This window comes from Accipiter gentilis, chromosome 5 (genome assembly GCF_929443795.1).
Source record: "Accipiter gentilis chromosome 5, bAccGen1.1, whole genome shotgun sequence".
NCBI classification, from domain to species: Eukaryota; Metazoa; Chordata; class Aves; order Accipitriformes; family Accipitridae; genus Astur; species Astur gentilis.
Window position 1 is genome coordinate 6,284,745 of NC_064884.1, and position 27,569 is coordinate 6,312,313.

The 27,569-nt window shown below is 44.4% G+C and overlaps 4 protein-coding genes across 6 annotated transcripts; 3 read left to right on the top strand and 1 right to left on the bottom strand.

The window, feature by feature from the left end:
• The first annotated feature begins 1,466 nt into the window (after positions 1–1,466).
• DLAT (dihydrolipoamide S-acetyltransferase) lies at positions 1,467–10,794 on the top strand. The gene is made up of 14 exons (XM_049799568.1): positions 1,467–1,807; positions 2,394–2,495; positions 2,846–2,970; positions 3,089–3,245; positions 4,434–4,560; positions 4,931–5,115; positions 5,636–5,798; positions 6,019–6,086; positions 6,851–6,943; positions 7,037–7,144; positions 7,712–7,827; positions 8,109–8,271; positions 8,435–8,571; positions 9,393–10,794. Exons 1-14 carry the CDS (start codon positions 1,562–1,564, stop codon positions 9,520–9,522), a joined length of 1,920 nt encoding a protein of 639 aa, XP_049655525.1. The 5' UTR covers positions 1,467–1,561; the 3' UTR covers positions 9,523–10,794.
• Positions 10,795–11,865: 1,071 nt separating this feature from the next.
• PIH1D2 (PIH1 domain containing 2) lies at positions 11,866–14,811 on the bottom strand. The gene is made up of 5 exons (XM_049799576.1): positions 14,551–14,811; positions 14,301–14,424; positions 13,528–13,773; positions 12,716–12,981; positions 11,866–12,599 (listed from the first exon to the last, which is right to left on the bottom strand). The coding sequence occupies exons 1-5, from the start codon at positions 14,710–14,712 to the stop codon at positions 12,453–12,455; spliced, it is 945 nt and encodes a 314-aa protein (XP_049655533.1). The 5' UTR covers positions 14,713–14,811; the 3' UTR covers positions 11,866–12,452.
• A 145-nt stretch (positions 14,812–14,956) lies between these two features.
• On the top strand, positions 14,957–19,762 carry NKAPD1 (NKAP domain containing 1). Of its 3 annotated transcripts, none has more exons than XM_049799577.1 (5): positions 14,957–15,194; positions 16,185–16,285; positions 17,505–17,660; positions 18,231–18,284; positions 19,092–19,762. In XM_049799577.1, exons 1-5 carry the CDS (start codon positions 15,126–15,128, stop codon positions 19,612–19,614), a joined length of 903 nt encoding a protein of 300 aa, XP_049655534.1. In that variant the 5' UTR covers positions 14,957–15,125; the 3' UTR covers positions 19,615–19,762. The 3 variants fall into 3 exon arrangements, with proteins under 3 accessions (XP_049655534.1, XP_049655535.1, XP_049655536.1); XM_049799578.1 differs by lacking the exon at positions 14,957–15,194 and adding an exon at positions 15,315–15,882; XM_049799579.1 differs by lacking the exon at positions 14,957–15,194 and having other exon boundaries at positions 16,183–16,285; positions 17,393–17,660.
• A 1,512-nt stretch (positions 19,763–21,274) lies between these two features.
• SDHD (succinate dehydrogenase complex subunit D) lies at positions 21,275–27,018 on the top strand. Its single transcript, XM_049799598.1, has 4 exons — positions 21,275–21,399; positions 21,484–21,588; positions 23,750–23,894; positions 26,332–27,018. The coding sequence occupies exons 1-4, from the start codon at positions 21,342–21,344 to the stop codon at positions 26,495–26,497; spliced, it is 474 nt and encodes a 157-aa protein (XP_049655555.1). The 5' UTR covers positions 21,275–21,341; the 3' UTR covers positions 26,498–27,018.
• Positions 27,019–27,569: the final 551 nt, after the last annotated feature.

Sequence of the window (27,569 nt, forward strand, 5' to 3'; positions counted from 1 at the left end):
TGTTAGCATCATACCCAGGACTCATATTTTTCACTGTTTTAAATCTGTTCATTTCTGTCTAACTTTGAGGAAAGTTACTTCCCTATTCCTATAGTTGTAACTTGCTTATGTAATATACATGCTATGTGTAAAATGACATTTTCATAGAAACTCTGATGTTTGCATTCATCACTTAGGGCAGTTATTCTAAAGCCTGTTCTCTATGAAAGTGGAGCTTTATCTGTACATCTAAACCAGACATACCTGACTGGTTAAGCCTTGGATTAGTGGACCAAGCAGTTAATAAAATGGGGTTTGCGAACAGAGTCTGTTCAGTGCTTGTGAAGGGGAAGATGGCTTTGGAATGAGAAGGCACATTTATGCATTGTATGCTTATATCACTTAAAGTGCTTAAGGTTAGCCTCCTGTTGGTCCTGCAGAAAACCTTTTCGATCACTTTTCCACAATGTTTTAGGAAAGCATATATTTTTGGAGACTTGTGAGATTAGCAGATTTAGAAATGCATGACCTGAAGAGCAGACTCAGAGTGCTAGTAAAATTTACATTTACTTTTAAAATGGGCATGAACAATACACAATCAAAACACAAGCTCTGCTCAGCTGCCTTGCTGACAGTGAATTTCACTGCTTCTACTCCCAAGGTTGTGTGAACTGCTGGAACTGGCTGAGCTCAGTTGAGGTGAGTCCTACATGCTTAGGAGCAGTTGCTCCTCAATCATTTAGCATGGCTAGAAGAGCAATGCATGTGATGGGATTTTATTGCATATGGTGCTAGCCAGCTAAGCACTTTGCCCTTGCCAAACACTGTTGCTTTCAAAGTGTCGGCTGGTTTTGGTTGTGGGAACTAGTGCTGCCAAGTCCTGGGTAGAAGCCATCATCATCACAACCACTGCCCCGAGTAGCTTCTGGATGCACGTGTCCCCATACAGAACTGTCACCTTGCTAAAATCTAGGCCACGTGATAGTGACAAGGAGAATCTAAGAGAGCCTGTTGCCGTTTTGGGTGAGTACTGCAGGAAGGTACGATATATGGGCTTGGCTGCAGCCCAGTTTTCTCACTGCTGGACGAGCTCCTGTCACTGGCGTGAACCGCGAGGCTGCGTCCTCTACCAGACAGGCTTCTCTGCACCTTTCTGGCACCGCGACGCTGCAGAAGCGCCGGGCCGTGCAGCATTACTAGTGGCCCGAGACGCGCGTGTCTCCCGAGTGCCCCGAGGAGCCTCCGGCAGCTCTGCCCACGGCAGGGGCACACCGGGCCGCAGACGGGGGGGTGGGGGGGGGGGGGCAGGGACAGCCCCCAGGTACCTTCCCCTGCCTGGGCTGGGCTCCGACGGCCGCTGCAGCCCCCGCTTAACCGCCCCGGGCCGTCCCGCTGCTGCGCAGTGCGGCCTCCCGGCTCCCGCGACCGCCATTACACGGCGATCCCGCCCCGCCGTCTGTCCGCCGCGCTTTACGGCAGCGCGGTAGTGTCGCGCGGGGCTGTGCGGCGCTGTGCCCGGGCGGAGGAGGTCACCGAGCGGCGGCGGCGGGGCCGCGGCTCCGGCTCCGGCTCTGGCTCCAGCATGTGGCGGGTGTTGGCGCGACGCGTAGCCCGGGGCGCGGCGGGAGCTCCTGGTCTGGTGCGGAGCTGCCGAACGTTCAGCGCCGCTGGGGCCGGCCGCGGCGCAGCGGTGGGAGCCGGGGCTGTGCCGGTGGGCCGCGGGCCAGCGTGGGGCGGCCCCGTGCACCGGCCTGGCGGGCTCCTGCTGCCTCCTGCCTGGCCCCGGCTCGTCCCGTACCGCTGCTGCAGTCTTCCGGCACACCAGAAGGTGAGAGGCTCCCCGCCCCCCCCTCCAGCCCCCCACCCCCCACCCCGGGCAGTCTGGGGGCTGGGTGCCCTCCACACCGGCTGGTGGTCGTGTCCCTGTAGCCACTGGGGTCCCCCCAGAGGACGGACTCGTGTGTCCCGTCCTGTCCGTCCGTCCGTGTCCCCCGCCTTGGAGGCAGCCCCTTCATTTTCTGTCTTCAGGTCTTGCTTTTCCCTCACCGGGCAGCTCGGTTTGCCCTGGGGAACTGCAGCTCTTCTCTCCCCACTCCCACGGTTCTCATACCCTGCCCCAAGTCCTTGTACCGTCATCGGGTACCTCCTCCTTCACCACTAGTCCTTTTTCCCCTGTATCTTTCTTGGTTCCTTAGCATAACTTCTCCCTTTCTTGGTCAGCCCCATCTCAGCGCCCCAGCATTGGTTCACCCTGGGCTCTTACCAGCAGGCTGGAGGCAATCCTGAGCTGCTGGGGATTTGCAGACAGGCTCTCCTTTGTGTCCACCTGTCCCAGCCTGTGCTGAGGATCTGTCTCTGCCCTGTGTGCGGGGTTCAGGGCTGTCTGGGTTGTAATGCTGCCCTATTCTTCACAGGTGGCCTTGCCAGCTCTGTCCCCCACGATGCAGATGGGCACCATTGCACGCTGGGAAAAGAAGGAGGGTGACAAGATCGGTGAAGGGGAGCTCATAGCAGAGGTATCTTGGGGGCACAGGCTGGTGCTGCCTTTCTAATGAGCTGCATGTGCATCCTGGGTTCTGTCCTTGGTTGCCCTCACTTGAACACAGATCTTGGGTTCAAGATCACAGATCCCAACAGATGCTGTTGGGAATGAGTGGCTAACAGCCTTTCAAAGCTGGTTGCTGCTTTTCCTTTTTCTGAGCAGGAGCAGCACTTAACCTCTTTGAGACCATACTTTGCTAGAGCTAGTGCCACAGGGTAACTTTTCCTGAACTGTGTGTATTGTGACCCTGTGCTATCAGACTGGAAGGCTCTGAGCTCACTGGTCTTTTCCATTGCTTTAATTCTATCCTTTTCTCTGTCAAAGGTGGAGACAGACAAAGCAACAGTTGGCTTTGAGAGCGTGGAGGAATGCTACTTGGCCAAGATCCTGGTGCCAGAAGGAACAAGAGATGTTCCTATTGGGGCCATAATATGTATCACAGTAGAAAAGTATGTATTTTTCTAATCCTTGGGTTGAATTTTCTTTCTTGGGGCTTCCTGGGTGCCTTGTGTGAAAGGCTTAGAGACATTCATCTGACTGGTTTTGCGGTTCTTTGTTTCCTTCTAGGCCTGAATATGTTGATGCCTTTAAAAATTATACTCTGGATTCTGCAGCGTCTGCCCCCCCTGCAGCCTCGGTGCCTCCCCCTCAAGCTGCAGCTCCCTCACCACCAACTCAGCCTTCTCCTCAGGCTCCTGGCAGCTCTTATCCTCCTCATATGCAGGTAAGAGAGCGTTGCTGAAGAATTAAGGCTTGTTGTACTCTTTTTTTCTGTCTTTGCTATTGCTAGCTCTAGGGCATTTTGTTGTAAATACTGTCTGGAGTGGGAAGTTACTAGCTATAATTGCAGGAGTGTGTGCTACTTGAATTATTGCATGCTTAAAGCAGGTATTTGGGGCAGCCCCAGAAAGCTTTTTGAAAGAAAATTATTTTAGCATCCCAGCTGCTTGTAGAGGAGAGACTTGTCTCTCCAGGATTGTTACACAGTCTAGAAAAACCGGCTACATTTGCATTATTTAGATAGTTCTGGTATAAAAAGACCTTGTGCTAAGTGTGAATAAGCTCTGAAGGCCCTGCTTACATCTCAGAGCAGAACTCAAATGATACTCAGTGATACTCTGATGAACACACAGATGTGTTTGTGGGTGACTAATAATGAGTTGCATTTGTGGATAATCTTTTTACCTTGCTGAGATATTGAAGTGTACATCTACTGTTGTTATATCTGAGCACTTTGTAGCAGGGTATTTCTGTGACATTCCTTCAAAGAAGAAAGTTTGAAATACTAAACCTCATTCCGCAGATGATACACATGGGAACTGATTTGTCTGAGATGTTATGCAAAGTCAGTAATTGAACAAAGAACTAATTAAAGGCTTCTTAATCTGACTTGTGTTTTAGCTACTGAACTTGCTTGCTTCCCACTGCTTGCCTCATCTGTCCAGTTTTGCTCTGAAGCTGTACTCATGTGTGCTGTATTTGTTGCACAGCAATATGCATGTGCAAACCTACAGCATCTTTTGAGTGCTTTTTGGGAAAACAAGTCTATATAGCTTTTAAAGGGGCCAAACCTGTTTGTCACAAACAAAGCGACTTGCTTCAGTCTTCCTTTTAGCCTTGCAGATAGCTGCAAGACACTCCCAATGGGATGGTGGTAATAATTATTTTGATATATAGATTTCTTGCTCTTTGCTTTTGTTTTCTTTCTTGCTTAGGCCTTGATAAAAGAAGCCAAACTAACAATATGGGACAGCACTGTGCTTTACTGTAATGGAGCCAGATCTAGGAGTGCATTAAAGGCTGGCTACTTCTTTAGGTTGGCATCATTTAGTCAGGAGTTAAAACTGTGTTCCTGTTCCTCTTCCTTTTGAATTACCAGAATCTGATTCTCTTGTATTCTCTGGCTTCACAGGTCACTCTCCCTGCCCTGTCACCTACCATGACAATGGGCACAGTGCAGAGATGGGAGAAGAAGGTTGGGGAGAAGCTGAATGAAGGAGACTTACTGGCAGAAATTGAGACAGATAAAGCCACAATAGGTGAGTCAACTCCGAAGCCAAGAATGGATGAGGTGCCCTTAAAAGGGGAGGATCCAGAGTAGCCTCTGTGCCAACTGTCTCCTAGCTGCTCAGGACATGAAGCTGTGGGGCAACTAAAAGAAGTTTGTTAACTTCTCATTCCATTGGAGAGCTAAACAGTGGAGCTCCTAAAAACACTTCTATTTCTTCATCAAGTCCTTAGTAATGTACAGTGCCTGAAGATGTTTCCCTACTAGTTGCACCGAAAAGGATTCTTTTGTCTGCTAAATGTAGGGTAGGGCTTTAGCTACTGAAGTCTTCGGAAGCAGCATTTAGAGGAACTCTTCAGCTGCATCAGGCACCAAACCAGTTTTGTTTCTTTCCCTTACAGGCTTTGAAGTGCAGGAGGAAGGCTACTTGGCAAAAATCTTGGTGCCTGAAGGAACAAGAGATGTGCCATTAGGAACAGCTCTCTGCATCATTGTGGAGAAAGAGTCTGATATTCCAGCCTTTGCTGATTACCAAGACACTGCAGTAACTGACATGAAGGCACAAGCTCCTCCTCCTCCTCCACTAGTAAGGACCATTCTTAGCATGTGAGAGAAGTTATGGGAACTATTAAGAGGTCTGATCTGAACTTTCTGCTGGTTTGACAGTGTGAAGCTCTGGCTCCAACAATAGTAGTTATGATTCTGTGAATGTAAGGCTAACACGTGTTGGTGATAAGTGACGTAAGAAGTGATCATTAGTTTGCCCTCCAAAAACTGGAGCAGATAAGTCATTCATTATGATCTCTTCTCCAGCCTGTTGCTTGTGCCAGTTCTAATGCCTCATCCTTGAAAACTGGGAGCATAAATTATTTATTTCACCTGTTTTTTTGGTGCATAGTTCAGCAGCTTGGTTGGCCTCTTTCCCAGGAAGTTTCTAATTTTAATTTCTGGCACTGGGAAACACTCTGAATCTGAAAATTCTTTCAGACTAGTGACTATTTTTGCTATTCTATTGACTGGTAATTAGATGGTCCTGTTCTTTTACTGTACCTTCAAAGCTTTTGCTGAATGATCCTGAAGCTAATGGCTTTGAATTTTCTGTTAAGGTGGTAGCAACTCCTGCTGCTGCTCCTCCTCCCCAGCCTGCTGTTCCTTCCACTCCAGCAGTCCCCACAGCTGGGGCACCTCCCCGGAAAGGAAGGATCCTGGTTAGTCCCCTGGCAAAGAAAATGGCAGCAGAAAAAGGAATTGACCTTGCCCAAGTGAAAGGTAGGTTGCTGTTCTGCTTCCTTACTCTCACTATCAAGTGTCTGTCCCTCTAGGTACATACTTGCGTATTCTTTTCTCGGGAAAATCCTGACTGTACAGCTGTCCTCACCAGAGGTTGTGTTAAGTAACTTCTCTCTGTTGAATAAAACTAGTACCTTTAGAATCAATGCCCTGTTGCAAATAATTTAAATCCTCTTATGTTTTATTTTGACCCTTTTAGGTACTGGACCAGATGGTAGAATCACAAAGAAAGACGTGGAGTCATTTGTGCCACCAAAGGTTGCTCCAGTGAGTAGGCTTGAGATCTGTAAAACATCTGTTGGATCTTTTATTACAGTGATGAAAACGCTCTGTAGAGATGCAATTACTATATGGAACTGTTATTGCCGGATTTGTTGGGTTATGACGCTGTGTGTGCTATGGTGACTGTTAGGTTGTAAAGCTTAACCTGTCAGAAACATGGATGACGTTTTCTTCCTTTACTTGTCCCTTTGGTATTTCACTGAGAAAAATTGTGTGCTCCCAACCCTTCATTTGGTTGCTACATTGTTATGGATTGAGGTAAGCCCAATCCCAGCTGATCTAGCATTGCTGGAAAGAAGCAACTAGGAATGAAAGCCAGACTTATGAACCAACAGCCTACTGTCATTGTTGCCACAAATCTGTTCTTAAACCATTGCTTGTCTTTTATATGAGATGATGGAAGTGTTGCTTTGTGTACTGCTGGAAGGGACGTGGCTGAGTGCCCTCAAGCATACCCCTCTGCTGTATGTAAAAGAACTATTTAGCACAACTTAATATTCTGGGAGCTTCATAGCAGTGTGTATCAGTGTTGCATTTCTAAATCACTCAAGTACTACATTTAGTAATGGATTATAGGACTTACAGAGAATCTAGTAGGTACTGGAGAGGTGAGGCTAGGAGAGTAGAAATATCTGCTGCTCTTAAGCAAGAGGCAACTTAGCCTCAGCGCTTGTCCCACATACTGAATTACTCTGTACAATTGATATTTGGATAGTACTGTGAATTATGCTGTCTTTCTGTGATTGCAGGCTCCAGCACTAGAGGCAGTTCCTGCCGCTGCTGCAGTTGCAGCAGCACCAGTGGGGACCTTCACAGATATCCCTATCAGCAACATTCGCAGGGTAAGAAGATTTTATTCTTTTCTGAGATAATTATTTGCAGTCATGAATTTTCCAAATTGATTTATTTTCATCACTTCTGTTGTGTACCTGCAGGTCATTGCTCAGCGGTTGATGCAGTCTAAACAAACAATACCTCACTACTACCTTTCTGTTGATATAAACATGGGAGAAGTACTGGTGCTAAGGAAAGAACTCAATCAGGTAAAGCATTTAGGCACGGTGAGAGTGTGTGTGGGGGGAAAGCTGCATTCTCTCACAGGTTTGCCCACCCTGCTTTTTGGTGATATGCCATTTTGGTTTGGAAAAAAGTCTCTTCAGTGCCTTCTCTACCCATTGTGGATTGGTTCTGGATTGTCTGTGACAGAATGAGACTTTTTACCCAGGTACTGTGCACTGATTTCTGACTCCCCTAAGAGGGCCACTTTGTACTCTGCTTGGTGTTCAATTCTTCCAGCTGAAACGTAGGGCAAAAGGGTAAAAAGGTTTTTAAGAGTAAAAAGGGTAGAAAATTTAAGCAAAATAATAATGCTAAGCCAAGTTTGGGGAAAAACAGTCATTAAAAAAGATTGTACCTTCTTAATTTATGAAGGAGATGTATTCATCTCCTTAATTATCTTGGCACTTCAAATACTAATGCTTACAAGCAGTGTGATTTTTTTTTTTTTTTCTAACATTTTCTCTAAAGAAGGCTGCATGGCAGTGACTACCCAAGTTAACTGAGGTAATGTGTAAAAGACAAACTGACACCTCAAATCTCTTTATTTACAGGAGGTCTCGGATAACATTAAGCTTTCTGTCAATGACTTCATAATTAAAGCTTCTGCTCTGGCATGCTTGAAGGTGCCTGAGGCAAATTCTTCATGGATGGACACAGTTATTAGGCAGTAAGTTTATGGTACGGTCGAAGCCAGAAACTTTCTTTGTTCAGTAGAGAGTTCATGGCAAAATAGCAGACCTTCTGCTGGGATTTTGAGGAGGGAGGGTAACAGGTATAATGCAAAGGTTGAGAGGCTTTTGTTAAAGTGCAAGAACCTTGCGTTTAAGGCTAGTGTGCAAGCTGAAATAATTGTTGCAAAACTAATATTAATTTAGAGTTACCTGAATAGTTCTGAAAATTTTTTTGTTATCTTGCTAGACTAACTGGCATCTCCTTTGTGTCTTGCAGAAATCACGTAGTGGATGTTAGCGTTGCAGTTAGTACTCCTGCGGGGCTTATAACCCCTATTGTGTTTAATGCACATATAAAGGGCCTGGCTTCCATTAGTAAGGATGTGGTTTCTTTGGCAACTAAAGCCCGAGAAGGTAAACTTCAGCCTCATGAATTTCAGGTGAGAAACTCGGATTGCTGTTAAACATTGCTGCCCTTGACTTCTGTTCAGAAGCCCTGTTTAGAATGATCAAAGCCTATTTTGTGATGTTTCAGCCATGTTCATTAATATTCCATATGAAACAGCTTTTGTGAATTTGACTATGAATGTGTTTTTCATGTAGGGTGGTACTTTCACAATTTCCAATTTAGGAATGTATGGGATTAAGAATTTCTCTGCCATAATCAATCCACCTCAGGCCTGCATCCTTGCAGTTGGTGCCTCAGAGAAAAGGCTAGTGCCAGCTGATAATGAGAAAGGGTAAGTATTCATCTGATTCTGCATATACTGAGCTTCTGCATTCAAACTTTTAAATAAGGGCTAGTTTTCTAACACTTCCATTAATTAGATTATCATTTAAAATAAAATTAATTGTTGACATACTGCTTTCAGTACCTTCTGAAGAAGTACAGTGAGATCTTGTTAAAAGGGTCACACAGGTGTTAAATGCAGTGACTGATGAATGATCTGCCATACATTTATTCTTGGAACTTCTTTGCAAGTTAAGGAAAGGCTGTTTCTTTCTTTGAGGGATAGGGTTAAGGTGTGGAAAAGAGTCTGGGATCCACAGCAGTTTAGGCACCTGTGCCTCTAACAACTTGCTTAAATTTGCATTTAAAGAAAACCTAAGGGATGGATTATAATTCAAATGTCCTGTATATAGTGTTGCCTTGTTTGGACCTGGAACTAGCATAGACCCAGGAGAATGTTTAGGATTATTTAAAATTGTTAACAGTCCTAGGTATCTATCACTGACACATAGGGAAACTGGAGGTTACTGGGTAAAATGGCTCTTTTTCTTTGATTGTGTGGGGCTGTTCTTGTCATACCAATAAAGATGAGCTTCCTGTCCTAAAGGGAACACACAAATGTGTTTTTTAATTGTAGAAAAGGAAGGAATATGATCTGCTCTCCAGTGTAATCTTTTCTAGAAGTCACAGGGAGAAACATTTGTTACCAAGCGCCAACTGCTATTGCTGGTTCTCTGATAAAAGTTTTTTGCTTTGTTAGTGGGACTGACTTGGCACTGACTTGCATAGGATTGTGTTAACCTTTTTTTTTCTTTTTTTTTTTTCTTTCAGATTTGATGTGGCCAGTGTGATGTCTGTTACACTTAGCTGTGACCACCGTGTTGTAGACGGAGCAGTTGGAGCACAGTGGCTTGCTGAATTCAAGAATTTCCTTGAAAAGCCAGTAACCATGCTGCTATAATTTAACCATGCAAGCAAAATTTTCCTGGGTCACAATGTTTTGTTTTAAACAACCTATTTAGACTTTAGTGTTCAGACTTATTAAAAGAGTTCCTTTTTTATTTTAAATACGTATTATATTATCTGGTAATGTTATTACCAGTCTGTACAGAAAAAGTTTGCAAAAGTGCTTTTCAGAGCAATATTACAACTATACTGTATTTTTATACAGTTAGTTAACTTGCAAACTCTTCCAAAACAGAGTTAAGCATCCCAGATTTAAAAATTATCTAGGCAGTATGCACACTGCCAATTTCATGACCTCGGTGTTCTCAGAAATTTGAATTATAAACATCTCTTCACAGGAGTTCAGCTGAAATGTACAAGTTAGTAGAAGGTAAATTCCCTTATTATCCTGTTCTCCTGCTGGGGTGGGTGAGTATGACATGCACTAAGGGACTGAAGCGCCTGGGAGTAGTTTCTCAAAGGCCAAGTGCTAGCATTCCAAATCTCTCTTGGAATTTGGCACTGGTCTGGACCTTCTCAGCTGTGTGATCCCTTTTGAGCACTTTAAAGTAAGGTGAAAGAGCACTGATATCTGTGGGGTCACAGCTCTCAGATACCACAGGGAATGTGCTGTCTCCTCGTGGACTTTCACTTACATGTGCTTTTTGTATGAAAATGTTTGCTATTCCTCTTGCTAAGTTAATATCAGACTATGATGCCATGGAAGTAACTGTTTTGCAGAATGTTCAAGAGAATCTGTGTGTTGGAACCCAATATAGGCAAATCACACACACTAATAATCCCATCAGTGGATATCAATCATGTGATGACTCGAATGTTTGAAATTTTTTTTTTCAGGCATTCTTACATAGGAAGGTCTGAGTTAGTCACTGGTACTGTGGTTTTTCCCTGAATTGTCTACATTGTCCCAGCCTCAGTAAGCTGCAGAATGTGCTATCCATGTATATATTGTATGTAAAATGCTTCAATAGTTTGTTGGACTTGTGTCCAGTTACCCCAGTCATTGTATCCTGAAAGGGGTGCAGTGCTGTCCATTCTTGAATTCCACTTTCCACATGGAAATGTTAATGTAAAAAGGACAACTGTTTAGTAATTACAAAGTGACCAGGAGAATTAAACAGGGGGGAGAAGTTTTAAAAAAAGAAAGAAAAAGCTGATCTGTTATTCTGTATATTGCATTAAGTACTGTCTCCTGTAAAGTTATACAAAATTCACTAAAGATATTGAAAGAAAATACTGTGGAAATTAAATATTTTTGTGGGAACTATTTAATGTCTGGTTACTGTGATACCTGGTTTTCATGCCTGGCTTAAGCAAAAAGTGCATTAAGGTTTTGGTTTTTCTTTAATGATCTAAAATATCTTGGTTCCAGACTTGCTCTAGTGAACCTACATTCTATTAAACATTTGGAATTGACAACTACTAAAACATGTTCCAGTGCTTTTCTGTTCAGTTGTCTGTGGCTTACTGTGCTGCTATAGCACAATCAGAGCTGTTTAGCCTTTCAGTCTGATAGTGAAACTCACCCTATTAACCTTAAATTGTAATCACAGATGTTCCAAAATAATACATGTATTACTGTCATGCAGCAGTGAACTTTAATCTTCCTGGCTTCCTTGCTGCAGTGTTTACCAGAACCTCAAATTCCAGCTACAGAGACCTTTCACTTTCTTCTTGCAGTAAGAACACTAAATAGTTTATCCTATGGAAATGCTTTCTGAATGACTGTCAGACTCTGGAACACTTGCAACTCAAAAAATCCTATCCAGTGTGTGTGTCTGGAGTGCTGATAGTGCCTTCTGGTACTGCTTGCATCCTGCAACAGGCCAGCTCCACTCATGCAGTGGTAGAATTTCAGCTTGAACTTGCAACTATAACCACTGAACAGTATTTCAATGCAGCCTTCTAAGTTTCTTTGAAATAAAGAAAGGGGAAAGCTAGGGGTTCCTGCTCTTTTGTAAGCCTGTATTTTAAAGTTGCAGCTCAAAACCAACTTGTCTGTTTCCATTTGTGATCTCATGAGTATCGGTACAGAAGCGTGGTTGTAGTGCAAATGTGTCAGAGAAGCTGTAAGAACAACATACTACCAAATCAATTGTGAAGCTGAGATTACTTAAACTTCTGTTTGTCGCTTTCCCAATTAATTCTAGTAATGCTTAGTAATCCTTAAAGTTGTTTTGTGTTGCTTTGTATTATTTTGTATTTTGTGTATTGGTGTAAACTAATGCAGATACTTTTCCTAGTTCAAGTGCTCCAAGATTGTTTTTGGTTGCTAGCTTCGCACTGAGCGTTTCTGAGCTTTGAATCTCTATATGCCGTTTTGAATAGTACAGAATAGGTGTGTTGTTTTATGGTCTCATTTGGAGATTACCAAACTGATAAGAAGTGAGGTCAAGCATATTCAGTAACTGAAAAGACTACCAAGCCTATTCCAGTTAAGATCAGCAGGAATTGTCCTAAAGAGAACAGCAACAGCATGCAGGGCAACTTGTGGAACTGTATGACACACCTCTGCTGGTTGTTCCAATGTTAAATACACGAGAAATGCTCTAACCATGTGAATCCAGTAATCAGTTTATTTACCAAAAGACTTCACAACTGTTACTGCTGTACCTTAAGGCAAAATGAATGATGTAGTAAAGCATGTATGCATTTATGGTTCTTTACTACAGCTGTTAACATATTCAAGTACTCCTTGAATATTTATAATCTTTACTTATTTTTTACCTAAGTTTGGTGGTGCTAGTATTCCTCCAGACGTCCTTTTCTACATGCATCTTCTGAAGGCATTTGAGGTATTCACCCCTGAAGATTAGAAGGTCAATAAAAAGAAACCAACTCATCACCATCTAAAAGTTAGGATTCTCATTCTGGCTTTTGTTTTGTTCTGTCATCTGTGAACATGAACTGGACAGAATGCAGTCTTTAAAGATCAGGCTTGGCAACTGGCACTGTGATAAACAATACCCGTTTTCCTTTGTTAAATACTGCTGTAGTTGTTTCTTCATCCACCAGTTCTGGCAGATCTAGTTGTAATTTATATTTTTCAGGGACTTCAATGATTATGTCATCCTAAACCAAGAAAATTAAAATATTTAATGAACTATTTGACAACACATTAGCAGTGAGAATTTCTAGGAACTGGAGGCTAGACAGAAAATGCAAGGTTATTCTTTCTGGTCTCTTACCTTTGAAATCTGCAAATCACACTCAGAAACAGAGCTGACCTTAGGCAATTCAATTTTTAGTTCAAATTTGAGTGGTGTCTTGTTTGTATCCTTCACGGTGATCATTTCATAGACAGGGGTACTTAGCTTCTCTGGCATTTCAGTACTGCTAATTTCTTCTATCAGATGCCCTTTGGAGTGTGTCACGTTTTCATCCTTCAGCAACACAGGAACATTGCTGCAGTCCTCAGCTTCCATAGTGTGTAGCAGCTGATCAAGTGTCAGTTCTTTGAAGAAAAATAAGTTTTTCACATGTATTTCTCAGTTACTAAGAACTGTAATGTTATGCCACTTGACAAATATATCACGAAAGTTTTAACTGTAATGAATTGTAATTATCAATTTTGTCAGCTGAAGGCTGTTACTGGCAGATTCTCTTTTGCCCATGATTTGGTTTTATTGCCAACGGGTTAAAAGTTCTTGTTTTCAGACTACTAGTTACAGCAGCAACCCCTTTTACTCAGATTAGCACAAAAGAAACTTAGCACCTCAAAGGATCAAATCCTAGCAGAGTTCCCGTGTCAAGTGGATATAGGAAAAAGGGAATTTGCTGTTCCAGTGTCACTACAGCTTCTCACTTGTAAAACACTGGAGATGAATGCAGACAGGCCAGCAGGGTTAAACTAACATCTGGTATGAATACTGCTGCCTTATTCTGAATTCTTAGAGAGAAGCATGTAGTTTATACTTCTGGCAAGAACTGGGGTAAGAGAGATGAGACTTCAGTAAGTGTGTTGGAGAATCTGATAGGTCCTCAAAGAAAAGTGACATACCCTTCTTTGTGTTCTGACTGAGATGTGGAGTTGGTATCTGCCTTCCTTTCAGACGTTGCTGCATCATTTCCAGGCTTCCTTTCAGTTTGAATGATTCAACGGTGTACAAATCAGAAAGGATAAGGTTGCATCGTTCCTCAACGAATTTAAGTGTCAAATGGATCAAGTGCTCCATTTTTTCTGGGTTTTCTTTTCCCCTCTGAAGAACATCTGGGTTATATGCAATATCTATAATGCTGTAAAGGTCTACAAAAATAAGTTATGTGTCAGAATCATTGCTATGTACCATGTGCCAGCATTCTTTATAATCACTTGATTTAAAAGGAAAGGAAATGAATTTGTGGCTTCTGGGCAGAGAGCTAATTCTGTCACCCTCCTCTAGAGTTGACACCTCTCTGTGTGCTGAACCAGCAGTCTGTGTGTTCAAGGACAAGCGTGGGAACACAGTCCAAGTGAACGGGACTATACGTGGTCAAAGAGATTCCTAGTACTCTTCAGGATTTAGATGTGTGCAACTCTTGCGTTTCTTCAGTTTTTGTTGGTTTGGTTTTGTGGTTTTTTTTTCAAAAGGGAAGGATTCATTTAGAGTCCTGTTAGGATATGCCTGTCGCATCCTTGCACACACACACACACACACCCTCCTCCGCGCTAAGAGCTGGCCACGGCGTGGCACCACCCTCTGTGACAGCGAGAGTCTGCGTCCGATTGCCACGCAGTGGACTACTGCAGCAACAAATGCATCCGGGGCGAAGCACAACTCCTTCGGGACGTACCTCCTTCGCCAGATACTTCTTCCAGCGGCCCCGCACTGACGGGAGTGGGGTCAGTGGGGGCCTTGGGCGCCGGCACCCTTTTCCAGCCGCAGATGTTGATGAACAGCTGTCTCCCGACGACTCCCTGCAAGAAGCCGAGCCGCGGCTGAGTGCTCCGCCCGCGCCGCCCCCCGCCGGCCCCGCACTCGGCCCTCGTTACCCGCCGCAGCACCCGGGCGGGAGGCCGAACGCCAAACCCCGCGCAACCCACCGTGGGACGGGCCCGCAGGCACAGGTGAGGCTCCGGCGGGGCGCAGAGCCGCTCGGCCTCGGCACGCTGCTGCCGCTGGAACCGACGGTAGGCTTCGGGCTCGTTCTCCGCCATCTCGTCCAGCAGCGACCAGAGCTGCGAGACCAGCGCCGGGCCCGCCATGGCGACCGCCGTCGCCTAGCGACGGAGCGACCGGAAGGGCCGCGCTCTGCGGGTCCGCCGCCTTTCCCGTCCTCCTCCTGCTTCCGCTCGAGCCGGCCCCGCAACCGCCCCCGTCCCGCCCCCGCAGGCCCCGCGGCGGAGCTGGCCGCTGCCCGCCTGTTCCTGGAGCCGCCGCCGGGCGGTTCGGTCGCCGCGGCTCGGGGCTCCGCGGCGGCTCAGTCCCGACCCGTCCCCCCCTCCCGTCCTCCTCCAGCGTGTGCTGCCAGGAGGAGGCACTTTGTGGGGACCGCTTCCGGCAGGCAGCCGGGAGCAGGCGCGGCCTCTCCCGTCCCTTCCTGACCGGGGGCGGGGGTCCCGGTGAGCGGCCCCCGCCCGGCCCCCGGGGTGCCGGTGGGGCCGCGTAGGGCGAGAGGATGTCCCGGGTGCCGGTGGGAAAGGTGCTGCTGCGGAACGTCATCCGGCACACGGGCGCGCACAACAAGGTACGGCCGGGGCCAGTGGGGGGGAGCTGCCGGCCCCGGCGGCCCATCGTCCCCCCTCTCTCCCGGGGGTGCGGAGCCGTCGGCGGAGCGGGGAGCGGGGCGGGCGAAACGTCCGAGTTGTGATCTGGAGGTGGGGAGAGCAGCTGCGCTTTTCGGAGAGGAAAGGAGCTTGTTGAAATCAGCTACGTAAACGTCCTTAGTCTCGCTTTCGGTTTAACCCTCTTTTTCTTGAGCTCTCATCCTGGCGATGGGATGTGTGTGTGCATATATGTATTCACCTGTAAAATTTGCCTCGTGAAAGACGTAGTCTCTCAGGACTTTTATAAAAACTACGGTTTGCCTTTTAAAAGTAGCAATTCTTTGTGGTTTTTTTTCTTGTTGTACTGCGTATGTCCTTTTAATTGCATCGAAGAATTTGAACTTTGTGCTAATGTGCACAGGCAGTATTTTAGTGCAAGATTAAGGAACTCTGTTAGCTTTAGCAAACTATTTAATTCCTGACATAATTCAGCAGGTCCAACTCATTTATTTCATGTGCTTATAAAAATCACTTACAGTCAGTGTCCATAAACATAGATCTGTGCCAAACCACTCAGTATTTGCATGCTGTGTTTTTTCAGCCTGTAGTGTAACTTCTCATTTTGGCTTGGTCCTTCCAGATGATATTTATATACTGAATTCTCTAACAGTACGTATGTTTGGGATGGTAATGAATGACAAGGCAGGGTATCCAGAACAGCTGAGTAGCAAAATCAGGCAAGCCCACCGTTTCTGATGCCATTATCCTTATGTGCTTTGTTAGGGTATTACCATCAAGAGGTCCTTCTTTTGGTTACCTTGGTTATAGCTAGAAGTAATCTGTTCCAGTATGGTAGGAAACCTTGCTGTGAATTTTGTTAGCAGGAGCATTGAGCTAGGAGCTGATGTTACATGCTACGTGTCTGTAACATTTCCCTAATGTTACACTTGTTTCCCATCTGTGACTTTCAGATTCAGGAAGAGACAGAAATGTGGAAAATAAGGGAGTGGGAGAAGCAGACAGAGGAGACTTACTGGAAGAGGCAAAGCAGAATGCTGTCGGACACCTCCAGGTGGGTTTTAATTGTGTAGTGGAGATAATTGGCTTGACTTAGTTGCTTAATTGCTGAACCCTTTTGTGTTATAATACTTTAAGAACATTCTGTGATTACTATGTGTTTACAATATATGAAGACAACATAGACTACAGATATATTTATTTTCTCCTTAATGAGCCCCTGGAAAGAGGTCAGACCTGTGCTTAAGTCTGACCTTTTATCTCTTTATCTGGATGTATAGTCTTCAAAATACAACATTAAGTAGGCCAGGCACTCTGAAGCAACATGGGTAGGAAGTGCTTGACTAATATGTGAGAAAGTTCTGAGGAAAGCCTAATGTATTGCTGTTTAGGTTAGCAGTAAACAAAACTGTTACGATGTGGGGTCCTGTGCTATTGTAACACACCAGTATTGACAACTGCTTGTGTGGTGTCTGTGAAGTCATTCTGACATGCCTGAGGATCTCACAAGCTACATGAAAACAAACTGGGTTTGAGGGGAGGGTTGGGGTTTGGGGCAGAAGGGGGAGAGCTTACTACCGTGAAGACTTTTCAGAACCATAAACATTACAGGAAGTGGTTTTAGTATCTCAGGGAAGAACACCTTTCAGACTTATGCTAAGTCCGCAGCTGCTGCTTGGCTCAGCAAGTGCGGCGTTTCAAGTGAGAAACAAAACTAGAGCCACAGGCATGTGAGATCACTCAAAACTGTTGGGGCTTTCTGTGGATTTGGGGTCTTAGTCCTGGATTTGGGGTCTTAGTCCTGGATTTGGGGTCTTAGTCCTGGATTTGGAGTCTTAGTCCTGGTACCTGATCAAATTGCAATTCTAGTAAGTCTGTTCTACTTCTTCAGTGTCCCTTTTGCTGCTTTTACTAGCATACATCTCATTGCATATTGTTAGTCTGCTCCTGCAGAGTACCGTAGAGGAGGAGAACTGCATTTGTTTGATAAGCATGATAACCCCTTCCTCTAATTTTGCATTGTGAGCACCTCTGTCTAGAATTTTGCTGTGCACAGAGAACCGTAGTAAGTTTTGAAAACCAGTGTTAGCTACTGAACTGGTTTTGTGAGAGCTGTTAATGGTGACTGTCTGTTAAAATGATAGCTGGTCTTCTTGCATAGATGGACATCCAAGACTTGCTGGATTTTTGCTCCTCTCGCTGGACTAACCCCTTGCTCAGAAAGTTTCTCCATCAGAGCTGACAGCTGAAGGACACCTGTTCTCTTTCTGCAGCAGTCGGATGCGCAGTGATGGCTTTGATGAGGAGGGCCACAGGGCTGACTGGAAAACAAAGAACTCACAATTTCTTGACCTAGTCGAAGATGATCTCCTTAGGGCCCGATCCTGGAATAAAAAGCTATATGAATGTGAAGCCAACATGCCAGACAGGTCTGTGGGGGAATTAATATTCTGTGATTGTAACTGTAATTTGAACACCTTCTTGGAGTCCTGTACCAAAAAGTTAGTACATTTCTTTTTTTCAGTATGTACTTCTATAAAATAATGCGTGATCTTATTTTGAGAATGAGTAAGTAACATGAACGAACTTTTGCAGTGTCACAGAATACCTAATTTGAGTTCATCTATAGAGTTCCTAAGTCACAGTAAGCAGCAAAAGTTCTGCCCTAAGCTTAGCAATTAAGCTTAGTATTTATTACTTTGCCCAAGGAACTTAAAAAAATCTTGAGAAATGCAAGTTAGTGCTCTCCAGGCTTATTTTAAAGAAATTTGAGTTCTAGTTTTCCCTAATTAGAGATGGAAAAGAGACTGAAGACATAAGGTGTATTTAAATAGTACCAACCAATCGATCATATTTCCTTCCTTCTTTCTTGGGAAGGTTCTGATAGCCCTTCTTTGCTACCTAAACTCATGTTCAATCTGTGGCTCTGTCTTTTCAGAATTATGTTTTTTCCTTAAACACCTTGTCTCTTTCTAATAAATGGTTCTGCTTTCTTCCAGGTGGGGTCACAGTGGTTATAAAGAGTTGTATCCTGAAGAATTTGATACGGATAGGTAATGCAAGCAGGCTTACTAATGTATCCAGAATCTTACTTCTGTCAGGTTATGCAGGGAATTTTACAAACTGAATTTTAAGTTTCGAGTATAGATCAGCCTTGAATGTAAAGCAGCACTGTTTAGTTACAGACACCCACTGAAAAAAATTCTAGTCCATTAATGTGGTTCCCCCTTGTCTGAGTCTTAGGAAGGGATTGCATCTTTTATAGTAATCAGACATTCAGCTTGAGCTTGAGTTACTAAAAGGGAGGGTCTGCGTGGGCCAACGGAGAGCCAGAGTAGTAGGCTGAATCCAAATCAGCTCAGTATACACCCTCTCAAATATCACCTCCAGGTTCTCCTTTCCATCACAGTGTACCTGTATTTTCTGTTTCTCCTTATCTGGAGAATATAAATTCTTGCAGTATCCTGGAGAGTGGACACTTAACTGTAAAATAAGATCTTAGACAAAATTCATTATTTTTAAACTACACCTAACAGAATCATCAAGTACAATATTTGTCAGGCTTACAGATTTGAAGTAACCTGCTATAAATGAGTTTTCATCACTCGGTGGCTTTCAGTACACGTTCTCCTTGGTTCTGGCTCAAATACCTTAAACAGGGGTATTAGTAAGGTGTGGACCCAAGCTGCTAATAAGTACTTGAAACAACAATGCAGCTACCATGACTGTCACAGCGTCTGCTTCCCTGCTCTAGCGAAATGAATCGCTGGGCTTGCTTAAAACTTTGAGACAGAAAGAGGCTCAACTGCTATGAGCCTGCCTCTCTGCTTCCTTTTGATCATCCTCTGTTCTTTTTACAGTGACCAGCAAGAAGGAGATGAACAAAATGCTGTCAATGGGAAGAAGAAATCTCATCTGGGAAAGCAAACTGCCCATGAGTCGCACAAACGGAAAAAAACAAAGAAGTCACACAAGAAGAAGCAAAAAAAGCGATCGCACAAAAAGCGAAAGAAAAAGAAAAAGGAGCAGGGGAGAACATCATCAGATTCTTCCCAGGAGAGTGAGTGCTCAGAAGAGGAGACTTCAAGCACCCAGAAAGGGAAACACAAGCGCAAGAAAAAGACCAGGAAAGTGCCTGCCAGGGAACCTACCTCTTCTTCTGGGCAGGAAAGTGACTTTTCTCATGCAAGCAGCTCAACCACCAGCAGTTCTGAGGACAGTGAATCTGAGGAGAAAAAAGAGAAACGGCCCCCAAAAAAGAGAAAGAAACGTCAGAATTCCGTGTCAGAGAGGCACAGTGAAGTACCAGAGAAGAGGAGCAAGAGGAAGAACTGGAAGGTGGCTGCTGATGAAAAATCAGAGGATAGCTCAGATGAGGACTGATGAGTCTAGGCTGCAGCTCAAACAGTAAGGTAGAGGACAGAGACAGGTATTTATCTTTCAGCACTGCCCCATGGTACAACTTGTTTCAACACTGTGGTTTATATACATCCTGTCAGCCCACAAGGGAGAAACTGAACCTTGGCAGCGTCCAGTAGGTGCCCCCTTGCTTTTCATTGACTTGACATTCAGAAAGCTGGGGAAGCAGTTGCCTGTCTTACAGGTTGGCTAGTCCTGACAACTTCAGATTATTTTTTTCTGTGACCAGGTTGACCTCTGATGCACGAAAATGTTATAGGCTCCCTGCAGGGGGAAAACAAGCATGTTTGCACCTTTTTTTTTTTTTTTTTTTTTTTTTAATTGTTTTAACAGATTGGTTTTTTGGGTTACCAAATCAATGATCAAGACTTGCAATAGGAGAGGGGAGAGACAAAAAGTTTGATAATAGAGGAAATGTCACTGGATTTAACCCTACAGTAGCTTTGTCTTCCCATCCTCCAACAAAAGCAGACCTGTGTGGCAGCATGCACATGGTCAGCTGGATGCAGAAGGGAGCACAAGGGAATCCTCTGATTCCAGCTGAAGGTGCAGTGACTCCTTCCATAATGGTGAAGAAAAGACACCGGTGCATTTGCTTGTTTTAGACTTCTCTCCAAATCCTGGCATGGGCTGGCCATTGTGTCTGCCTTTCCTTCATTCTCTCTAGGGGGATGCTGAAACCATTTGTGCTGACAGAGAAGCCTTGGTGGGTGTTGTGTTCTGTCTCTGGTCTGCCCAATGTATTCCTGGAGAAATTGGTACTGGGCCGTTCTCTCTGCAGTTGAACAGCCAAGCCTTTTAACAAAATAAATAAATCCAGACATGTTCGATGCTTTTGTCATTGTTTTGGAGTAAAGCCCGGGGACAGAGCACAGGCCTGAGAAGCCTAGGTGGTCCTTGTGTTCTCCCTGTGCCACGTGTTTCTGCCCAATCAAACCAGGTGGCTGTGGAGGGCTCAGAGGAGATGAAGGAAGGCTGGAGTGGAAAGCAGCCATTGGGGAAATGTACTGTGCTGATGCGACTGTTGTGTGTTGGTGACCAAGCACAGCTCCAGCTTTACTCTACACCTGAACAAGTACAAAATGGTGTCAGTGCTGTCCCTAGGTCCTCGTTCCAGGTCCTGCTCACAGTCCCTCTTTCCGTTTCAAGTGAAAAGACGTTGTCTGCATGCCCTTGTCTGCTGGCTAATGCCAGAGGCTTGGAGAAAGCAGTATTGCTGGCTCAGCGTGCTTTCAGCTGCTCGCTCTTTTATCACAGCCACTTCTCTGCCGGTCAGTCACACCGTAGCAATGCAGCCGCTTTATGTACATCATAGGAGATGTTCAAGAAGGGGTTTATTTTGTATAGCTCCCCTCGTACAATGATTTTTCATTAGCGTGGGGGTGAGGGGGAGCGCCCGGATCCCCTGTGGCCACTCCTGGTTTTGAGATAGGACCAAGCATCTCCGAATGGGGATTCGATAGGACCGAAGCCTCCGCCCAACCACGGCTGGCTCGGGGGCGGCCCGGAGGTCGCAGGCGCGGCCTCTTCTCGGCCTGCCGCCGGCGGCTCCGGGAAAGGCCGTAGTTGCGCCACCCGCCGCAGCAGCGGAGCCTGAGCCGCTGCCGTTGCCACCGCCTACCCCCCGCCCGGAAGCGGAAGGGCTGCGGCGGCGACTTCCGGCTCCGGTGCCCTTGGGCTGGCCGGGGACGATGGCGGCCCTGGTGCTGCTGCGGGCGGGGCTGGCGCGGCCCCGCGGCGCCCAGATGGGTGAGTGCCCGCCGGCCCCGCTCCCGGCTGCCCCAGCGTCCGGCCCTGACCTGCCCTGACACCCCGTCCCCGTTCTCTCCGCAGCTCTCCTCGGGAGGAGCCTTGGCCGCCGCCCCGCGGTCCTGGCGGCCGTTGCCGATCGGAGCGCCCCGGCCCGGCAAAGCCACAGTTCGCCCCAGCAGGGACACGGTACGTCCCGCGCCACGGGGCAGCCCCCGCCGTGGGTGGGTGTGGGGTGTGGGTGTGCCGGGGGGGGGGGTCTCATCCTCCGCGTGGCCGGCACCCGGTTTGTCAGCCAGCGCCGAAACCGTTTTTCCCCCCATCCTCCAAACGATTTCTCCGTTCCAGCCGAACGGCGTGTTCTTCGTGTGCCCGTTCCACCCACGCCTGGTCAGGGCTGCCGATTTTGAGCCGGGTGGGAGATTTCAAATGGCAGGTGTCAGTAACGAAGGGCAGAAAAAATTGACGTGTGGCAAAGTAGTTTTTCTTGGGTGAGGTGGGGTTACTGGTATTACCAGAATGTACCGCCATTGCCTTCAACAGTACCATTTTCGGTTGATAGCACGGCTGTTGATTTGCACTCTGCCCGGGTCTCATTAAAACAAGGTGTGTGTGAACAAGGTACATGTGACTTTACACTGCTTGAATTTGAAACTGACATTTGCGATGTTGGTATCCAGTGTGCGAATGCTGCAAGTCTTAAATAGGCGATATTAACTGAATGTTGAAAAAAGTAAACCTCTGCTTATTAACAAAGGTGTAGTTTTTTTGAATGTGGAAAAAAGGTTGAAAGATTTTAAAAGAAATCAGAAAGAAGGTTTAACATTGCTTATGGTTCAGTAGCAGTAATAATATGAAAACACTGCAACTGTGACTTTTTCCTAGAACAGTAGAGCTTCCGATTCACTGAAGTTAGTCTGAGAAGTCTGATCTACAGGCAGAGAGTATTTCTTAGATTGCTTTTTCCTTTCTCCGTGTGGTTAGGCTACACAGAGGTGATGAGAGATTACCATTCCAAGACCAAACTCTGGTCTGTCAGTTGCGCAACTAAATATGAGAAATATTGTGACTGGAGGTTAAGGATGTTTTTTAGCTGTTACAATACAACTTAGAAGTGGAAAGGATGAAGAAATGCTTGTAAAAGAAATTGTCTTAAATACAGCTAGGCCATTTCCTTCCTTTCTATTCTGGACTTCATATTAATAACAGATTTCATGCATGTGCTGTGAAGCGTTTGTGGCTGTGGATTTCTACAGGGACAGCTTACTAATCCACAGCCTAGGTCCCTTTCATGTTCTACTTCAGGTCCTTTGCTTTCCTTGTCTTCTCACTTTTCTAAATTTAGTCTTCCTTGCAAAAATGAAGAAAAACTTTCCATTTTTGTTTAGATGGATGGATAATATCTGTGTGTTAGGTAAGCACTTTTGGGAGTATTGTATTATATAGATAACTTCACAAAGTCAGTTTCTGATGTTTTTTAGACTGGGCTGATGCTGACATTCTGGTTCAAAGTATTGCTTATGATGTTGGGGTTTTAGTTTGCTCCAGAACCTTCTAGATGTTTTTTGGGTTTTTTGGGTTGGGGTTTTTTGTGTTTTTTTTTTCCTTCCTGATAGTATTTGTATGCTGCCAAAATGTAAGAGTTGGTTACAGAGCTCCCTAGCTGGTATTTCTATTTCTAGAGTCATCTGTTATGTGGTTCAAATTGTACCCAGCTGAGTGTCAATGGAGGACTGAAATCCTTTGGCCTGCAGGCTACTTCTAGGCCATATGTAACTGTGATGGTCCCAGAAGTTTAATCTGCTATTTATAGTTAAAAATAGCAATATTGGTTCCTGGGCAGAACGGTGCACAGAGTTATCATGATGTGCTATTCACTGGAACTTGTAGTTGTGTCCATCTGGATCTCAAAATCATTTCTCAAAAGGTGGGAGTAGTAAATAATATGCAAGTCAGGAAATTCACTAGACAAAAAGGCTTTGCCTTCAGAAACATTTTTTCCCTGTGGTTGTCGCCTTGGACCCTAGTCCTGAACTGCAGGTTGTGAAAGGGACTGGTGTTTGTTTTGACTTTACCTGTTGAGCTTCTCTTCTTTTGTCATAAAAGAAGCTTCTCTGTCTTAGCAGCAGCAAAGAGAGGAGTATTTAAAATTAACCTTTTAGACATTGTAAAATAGATACATATTCTATAGTAGAAATTCAAAGGCATCTAGGTTTTGCTTGGATGAAAGCTTAGTAATCAGGTCAGAGAAAATATGTAATTGTGTGGTGCTGATCAAGATGAGGTATCTGTTTTAAAGGTTACGGCACTTCAAACAGGAACTTTGCACTGAAAATACTTCTCTTTACAGGCACTTCCAAGGCTGCGTCTTTGCACTGGACAGGTGAGCGAGCTGTCAGTGTCCTCTTGCTGGGTCTCCTTCCTGCAGCCTACCTGTATCCTGGACCAGCCATGGACTATTCACTGGCTGCAGCCCTCACTCTCCATGGCCACTGGTAAGCACAATAGGTCCCTCAGAATTAAAAGTAAAGTCTGATAGTTAGGGTGGCTCCAAGCCTTAGGTCTTAAATCTGTATATGGCAGTAAGTTTACTGATTTATATCCTGATCTAGTATAAAACACCTGGAAGGAGATGCAAACAAAGTCCTTACTCTCCAAATTCTGTGACAGTTGTGGTCTTTGACAAGACTAGTTGTACCTTGGTCTTCCTTTGTTATACTGTTCTCTCAGTCAGAAGGCAGGATACTTACTACTGTTAAGGAATCCATAAACATTCTGTAGTTTTCTTCTACACAGTATCTTACCTTAGGAGGACTTCCTTGCCACTGGCTATGTAGAATCTTGGACCTTTTTATCTTGTAGAAGAAACAATGTTGTATGAACAGAGGGAACAGAAACAGGACAGATCTATATAAAACAAGTTCTTCTAAGGTTCTGCGCTGTGGGCTGGTTTTGTACATCTCAATGGTGGTGATATTCTGCATAATAGAGTTCATAGCAAATGTTCCACTAAAGAAGCTGAGGCTTTGATCATTGTTTTCTTGATTCCTGGGAAATGGATGCTTGCTCATCTTCTTCTTAAGTGTAGTTCTGCTGTGATCTTTAATGTGAGTAGGAGTGGTTCCAGCTGCATGGTTGGCCTAACTAGCAACATTTACACTCTTGAGATGATGCTAGTCTGTAGTTCTGTGCCACAGGGATAAAGCAGATGAGCAACTTCATGGTGCTTTGGGATGCTGTGTTTTCTTAAATCTCAGTTTTGCCCTTACAAAGTTGTACCAGGGATTCTTGCACTTTCTTACTTACTGTGACTGGGAGCTTCTTCCCAAAGCCCACAGACCTAGTACAGAATTAATCTGAAATGTGGCTATCCTTGAACATATTTGGCAGAGCTCTTTCAAATATAAAATACGTAAAGCTAAGTTTGCCTGCCTTTGGAGCATTTCTTCACTTGTTTAGTATGTGCGTGTTCCTTAGGAAATCTTGTCCTAAAATATGTTGGAAATAGCGCTTTAGATACTTAAGTAAGTGGCTATCAGTCCAAACTATCATAATAATAGACTTACTCAAGATACCTGAAGCCATATTTATCTTGTACTGGTTTTGCTGGCGTGTAATAAAGATTTCTCTGGGCAGTGAACCTTCTGTGTTGTGAGATAGATTGTATGTCTACCACACATCAGCTATTTCTCACCAATTCCCTTCCTTGTGCTCAGGGCCACTGGTCTTTTCCTATGAAGGCTTTGTGTGAATTAATTAGCGTGCTGTAAAGTCACGCACCAGTTTTTCTGAGAAGTCTTAGCATGGCTCAGTCATATTGTGCCATGCAAAGAAAAGATCTTATGAAAATCCCTTATTAACACTACAGTTGAAGGGCAGCCTGTGAATCCCAAGTTGAGTATGCCTTATTTATCTGCACTTTGGAAGGCTTGAAGTGTGGGTAAGTGCTGCTTGCACTTCTGACCTTATTCCAACTGTCCAGTTGTAATAAATAGCTATAATAGTTTGCGAGTAGTTGCCTTTCAGACTGCTTCCACTTTCTGCTTCTCTTCTGTGTGTCCAGGGGTTCCTTGCACCCCTTTTCTTGCTTTTGACATCTTTATGGTATTAGGACACCATCTAAGTGAAACTGAGCTCAGTGTTCACTTGCAGTGGCATCTGCTGCAGGACTTTGAACCTTGCTAGGTCACTAGTGTGTCTTAATTTGTGGGACACAGGTCTTTCAGCTTCAGGCTAGACCAAGACAAAATCCTAGGAAGAAAACTGTTGCATTAAATATGGTTCTCTCTTTTACCAAGTTGACATCTGTCATTGCAGAAAACAAATAAAATAGTACTTTCAGGAAGAGAACCACATTAGGTTAATATCATACTCTGTCTTCCTATTGCTGGGTAGTTTAAATCTGCACAAGAGTTCACTTCCAGTCTGACAGATGTAGAAAAAAACCCAGAGTATGCTAATTTTTTGGTTGTCACTATTTTCTAAGCGAAATATGCATCCTGGAGTCTTCTGTGCGTTGGTGACAATGGCTGGTCCCAGAGCCACACATTGCTGTTCAAGCAAGAAGGCTATTTCCTGTGGTTTCTTTTCTTCAGTCCTTGGAAGTCAGATAAGCTACCCACCGTTTTTTGGAGGCACATTCTATTGTCTGGAAGAGCTTTGCTCAACACCTAGTTTCCTCAGTACCATTAAGAAAACTCTGAGCCAATATGTATGTTTTTTAGTAGAATATGTGGAATGTTGTTTGTTTTTTAAATAGATGCATCTTCTTTTTGAGTGGGAACTGGGCATTCTTTAGGAAAGATGGATGATAGCGCATGAAAAAGATGATGTGGTTGAGCCATCTTAGTAGAATGCTCACATAAACTGGGTGGAGTCCAGTGAGGAATGCTCTTTTCTGATTTCAGCTTTTTTCTCCCTCTTATTCTGTAGGGGTCTTGGACAGGTTATAACTGACTACATCCATGGAGATACATCCATTAAACTGGCCAATACAGGTCTGTACGTACTGTCGGCTGTTACCTTCGCTGGCCTCTGCTACTTTAACTATTATGATGTTGGTATCTGCAAGGCTGTTGCCATGCTGTGGAGCCTCTAAGATGCGACCGAGTCCCTGACAAATGCGATTGTTCACTGCTGCCTCTGCTTCATCATATTTTTACCAATATGTTTAATGCAAACCAAATAAATAACCAAGGGTCCATAGTACGTACACACTGCAGCCAGTTCAGAGCTAGTGTTTTAGAAATAAATACCCAACAGCAGTAAAAATATTAGAAAAGAAAAAGTAGATTTAAAGTGGGTAACGTCCAGGTGAGAGTGAGTTGATTTAAGCTGCACTGTAAATTGGGAGGAATTAATTATGTCAATGACAGACTTACATAGCTGAAGGTAACCTTCCTTGTAATGGCAGCTTTGATGAGTGTTTTTCTAAAATAACTGTTGTTTGGTTTCCTATCTTGTAAAACAAACTTGGCTTGCAGAAAATTGAACTTTTATTTCTGACCACAACAACTGAACTGTATGTAAGGCACACCCTGTAACTCTTTGGACCCTGACAGCTGATGTAGAAAAGGGAATACTTATTTCCTAATCCATACAATAAAGAATTTACAGAAATCATGTGTGTGTGGTTCTGAACGGTTTTTACTACTTTTGGATAACTGGAAATGTTTTCTTTGCAGATAGTTTGGGGTTGTTTGTTTTTTTCTAAAATCAGGTTCAAATACTAATTTATACTGTTACTTTGCATTACTTCATTTAGATGTTATAAAACAAAAAATATTTTTATGAATATGTATCATCCTTAATACTTAAAGAGTTGACTTAGACTTGACTTATGTCTATTAGAAAATAGAGCCATAATTGACTTAGAAGAAAAATACTTTTGCAGGTCAGTTTTAGGAGCCATAAATAGCATATGACTTTCATAGTTTCCCTGGAACGTGTATGTTCATCTGCAACATTTTTTTGGGGGTTTGTTTTCTAAGTAAACACTGGTACACTTTTCCCGTGTGACTGAAAAGGCCACAAAGCTACGCTTTCTGTCATAGCTTGACACGAGACTGAGGCAGTGTTTAGAGTATTTTAGGGGGGAAATGAGATTCTGTTTTTTAACTTTCTTCTCTGTATTATCTTTTCTGACTTTCATAGTAGTAAGGAGTTGTTAA

What these genes read in the sequence shown, in the direction of transcription:
- DLAT (XM_049799568.1), top strand. Translation starts at nt 1,562, where the DNA reads ATGTGGCGGGTGTTGGCGCGACGCGTAGCCCGGGGCGCGGCGGGAGCT. An exon ending in AAGGGGAGCTCATAGCAGAG is followed by an intron (nt 2,496 to 2,845) that starts GTATCTTGGGGG and finishes TCTCTGTCAAAG; the next exon opens with GTGGAGACAGACAAAGCAAC. An exon ending in CTCCTCCTCCTCCTCCACTA is followed by an intron (nt 5,116 to 5,635) that starts GTAAGGACCATT and finishes TTTTCTGTTAAG; the next exon opens with GTGGTAGCAACTCCTGCTGC.
- PIH1D2 (XM_049799576.1), bottom strand. Translation starts at nt 14,712, where the DNA reads ATGGCGGGCCCGGCGCTGGTCTCGCAGCTCTGGTCGCTGCTGGACGAG. An exon ending in GCCTGCGGGCCCGTCCCACG is followed by an intron (nt 14,425 to 14,550) that starts GTGGGTTGCGCG and finishes GGCTTCTTGCAG; the next exon opens with GGAGTCGTCGGGAGACAGCT. An exon ending in CAGTCAGAACACAAAGAAGG is followed by an intron (nt 12,982 to 13,527) that starts GTATGTCACTTT and finishes TTTTCTTCAAAG; the next exon opens with AACTGACACTTGATCAGCTG.
- NKAPD1 (XM_049799577.1), top strand. Translation starts at nt 15,126, where the DNA reads ATGTCCCGGGTGCCGGTGGGAAAGGTGCTGCTGCGGAACGTCATCCGG. An exon ending in ACACGGGCGCGCACAACAAG is followed by an intron (nt 15,195 to 16,184) that starts GTACGGCCGGGG and finishes TGTGACTTTCAG; the next exon opens with ATTCAGGAAGAGACAGAAAT. An exon ending in GAAGCCAACATGCCAGACAG is followed by an intron (nt 17,661 to 18,230) that starts GTCTGTGGGGGA and finishes GCTTTCTTCCAG; the next exon opens with GTGGGGTCACAGTGGTTATA.
- SDHD (XM_049799598.1), top strand. Translation starts at nt 21,342, where the DNA reads ATGGCGGCCCTGGTGCTGCTGCGGGCGGGGCTGGCGCGGCCCCGCGGC. An exon ending in GCCCCGCGGCGCCCAGATGG is followed by an intron (nt 21,400 to 21,483) that starts GTGAGTGCCCGC and finishes TTCTCTCCGCAG; the next exon opens with CTCTCCTCGGGAGGAGCCTT. An exon ending in TTCGCCCCAGCAGGGACACG is followed by an intron (nt 21,589 to 23,749) that starts GTACGTCCCGCG and finishes TTCTCTTTACAG; the next exon opens with GCACTTCCAAGGCTGCGTCT.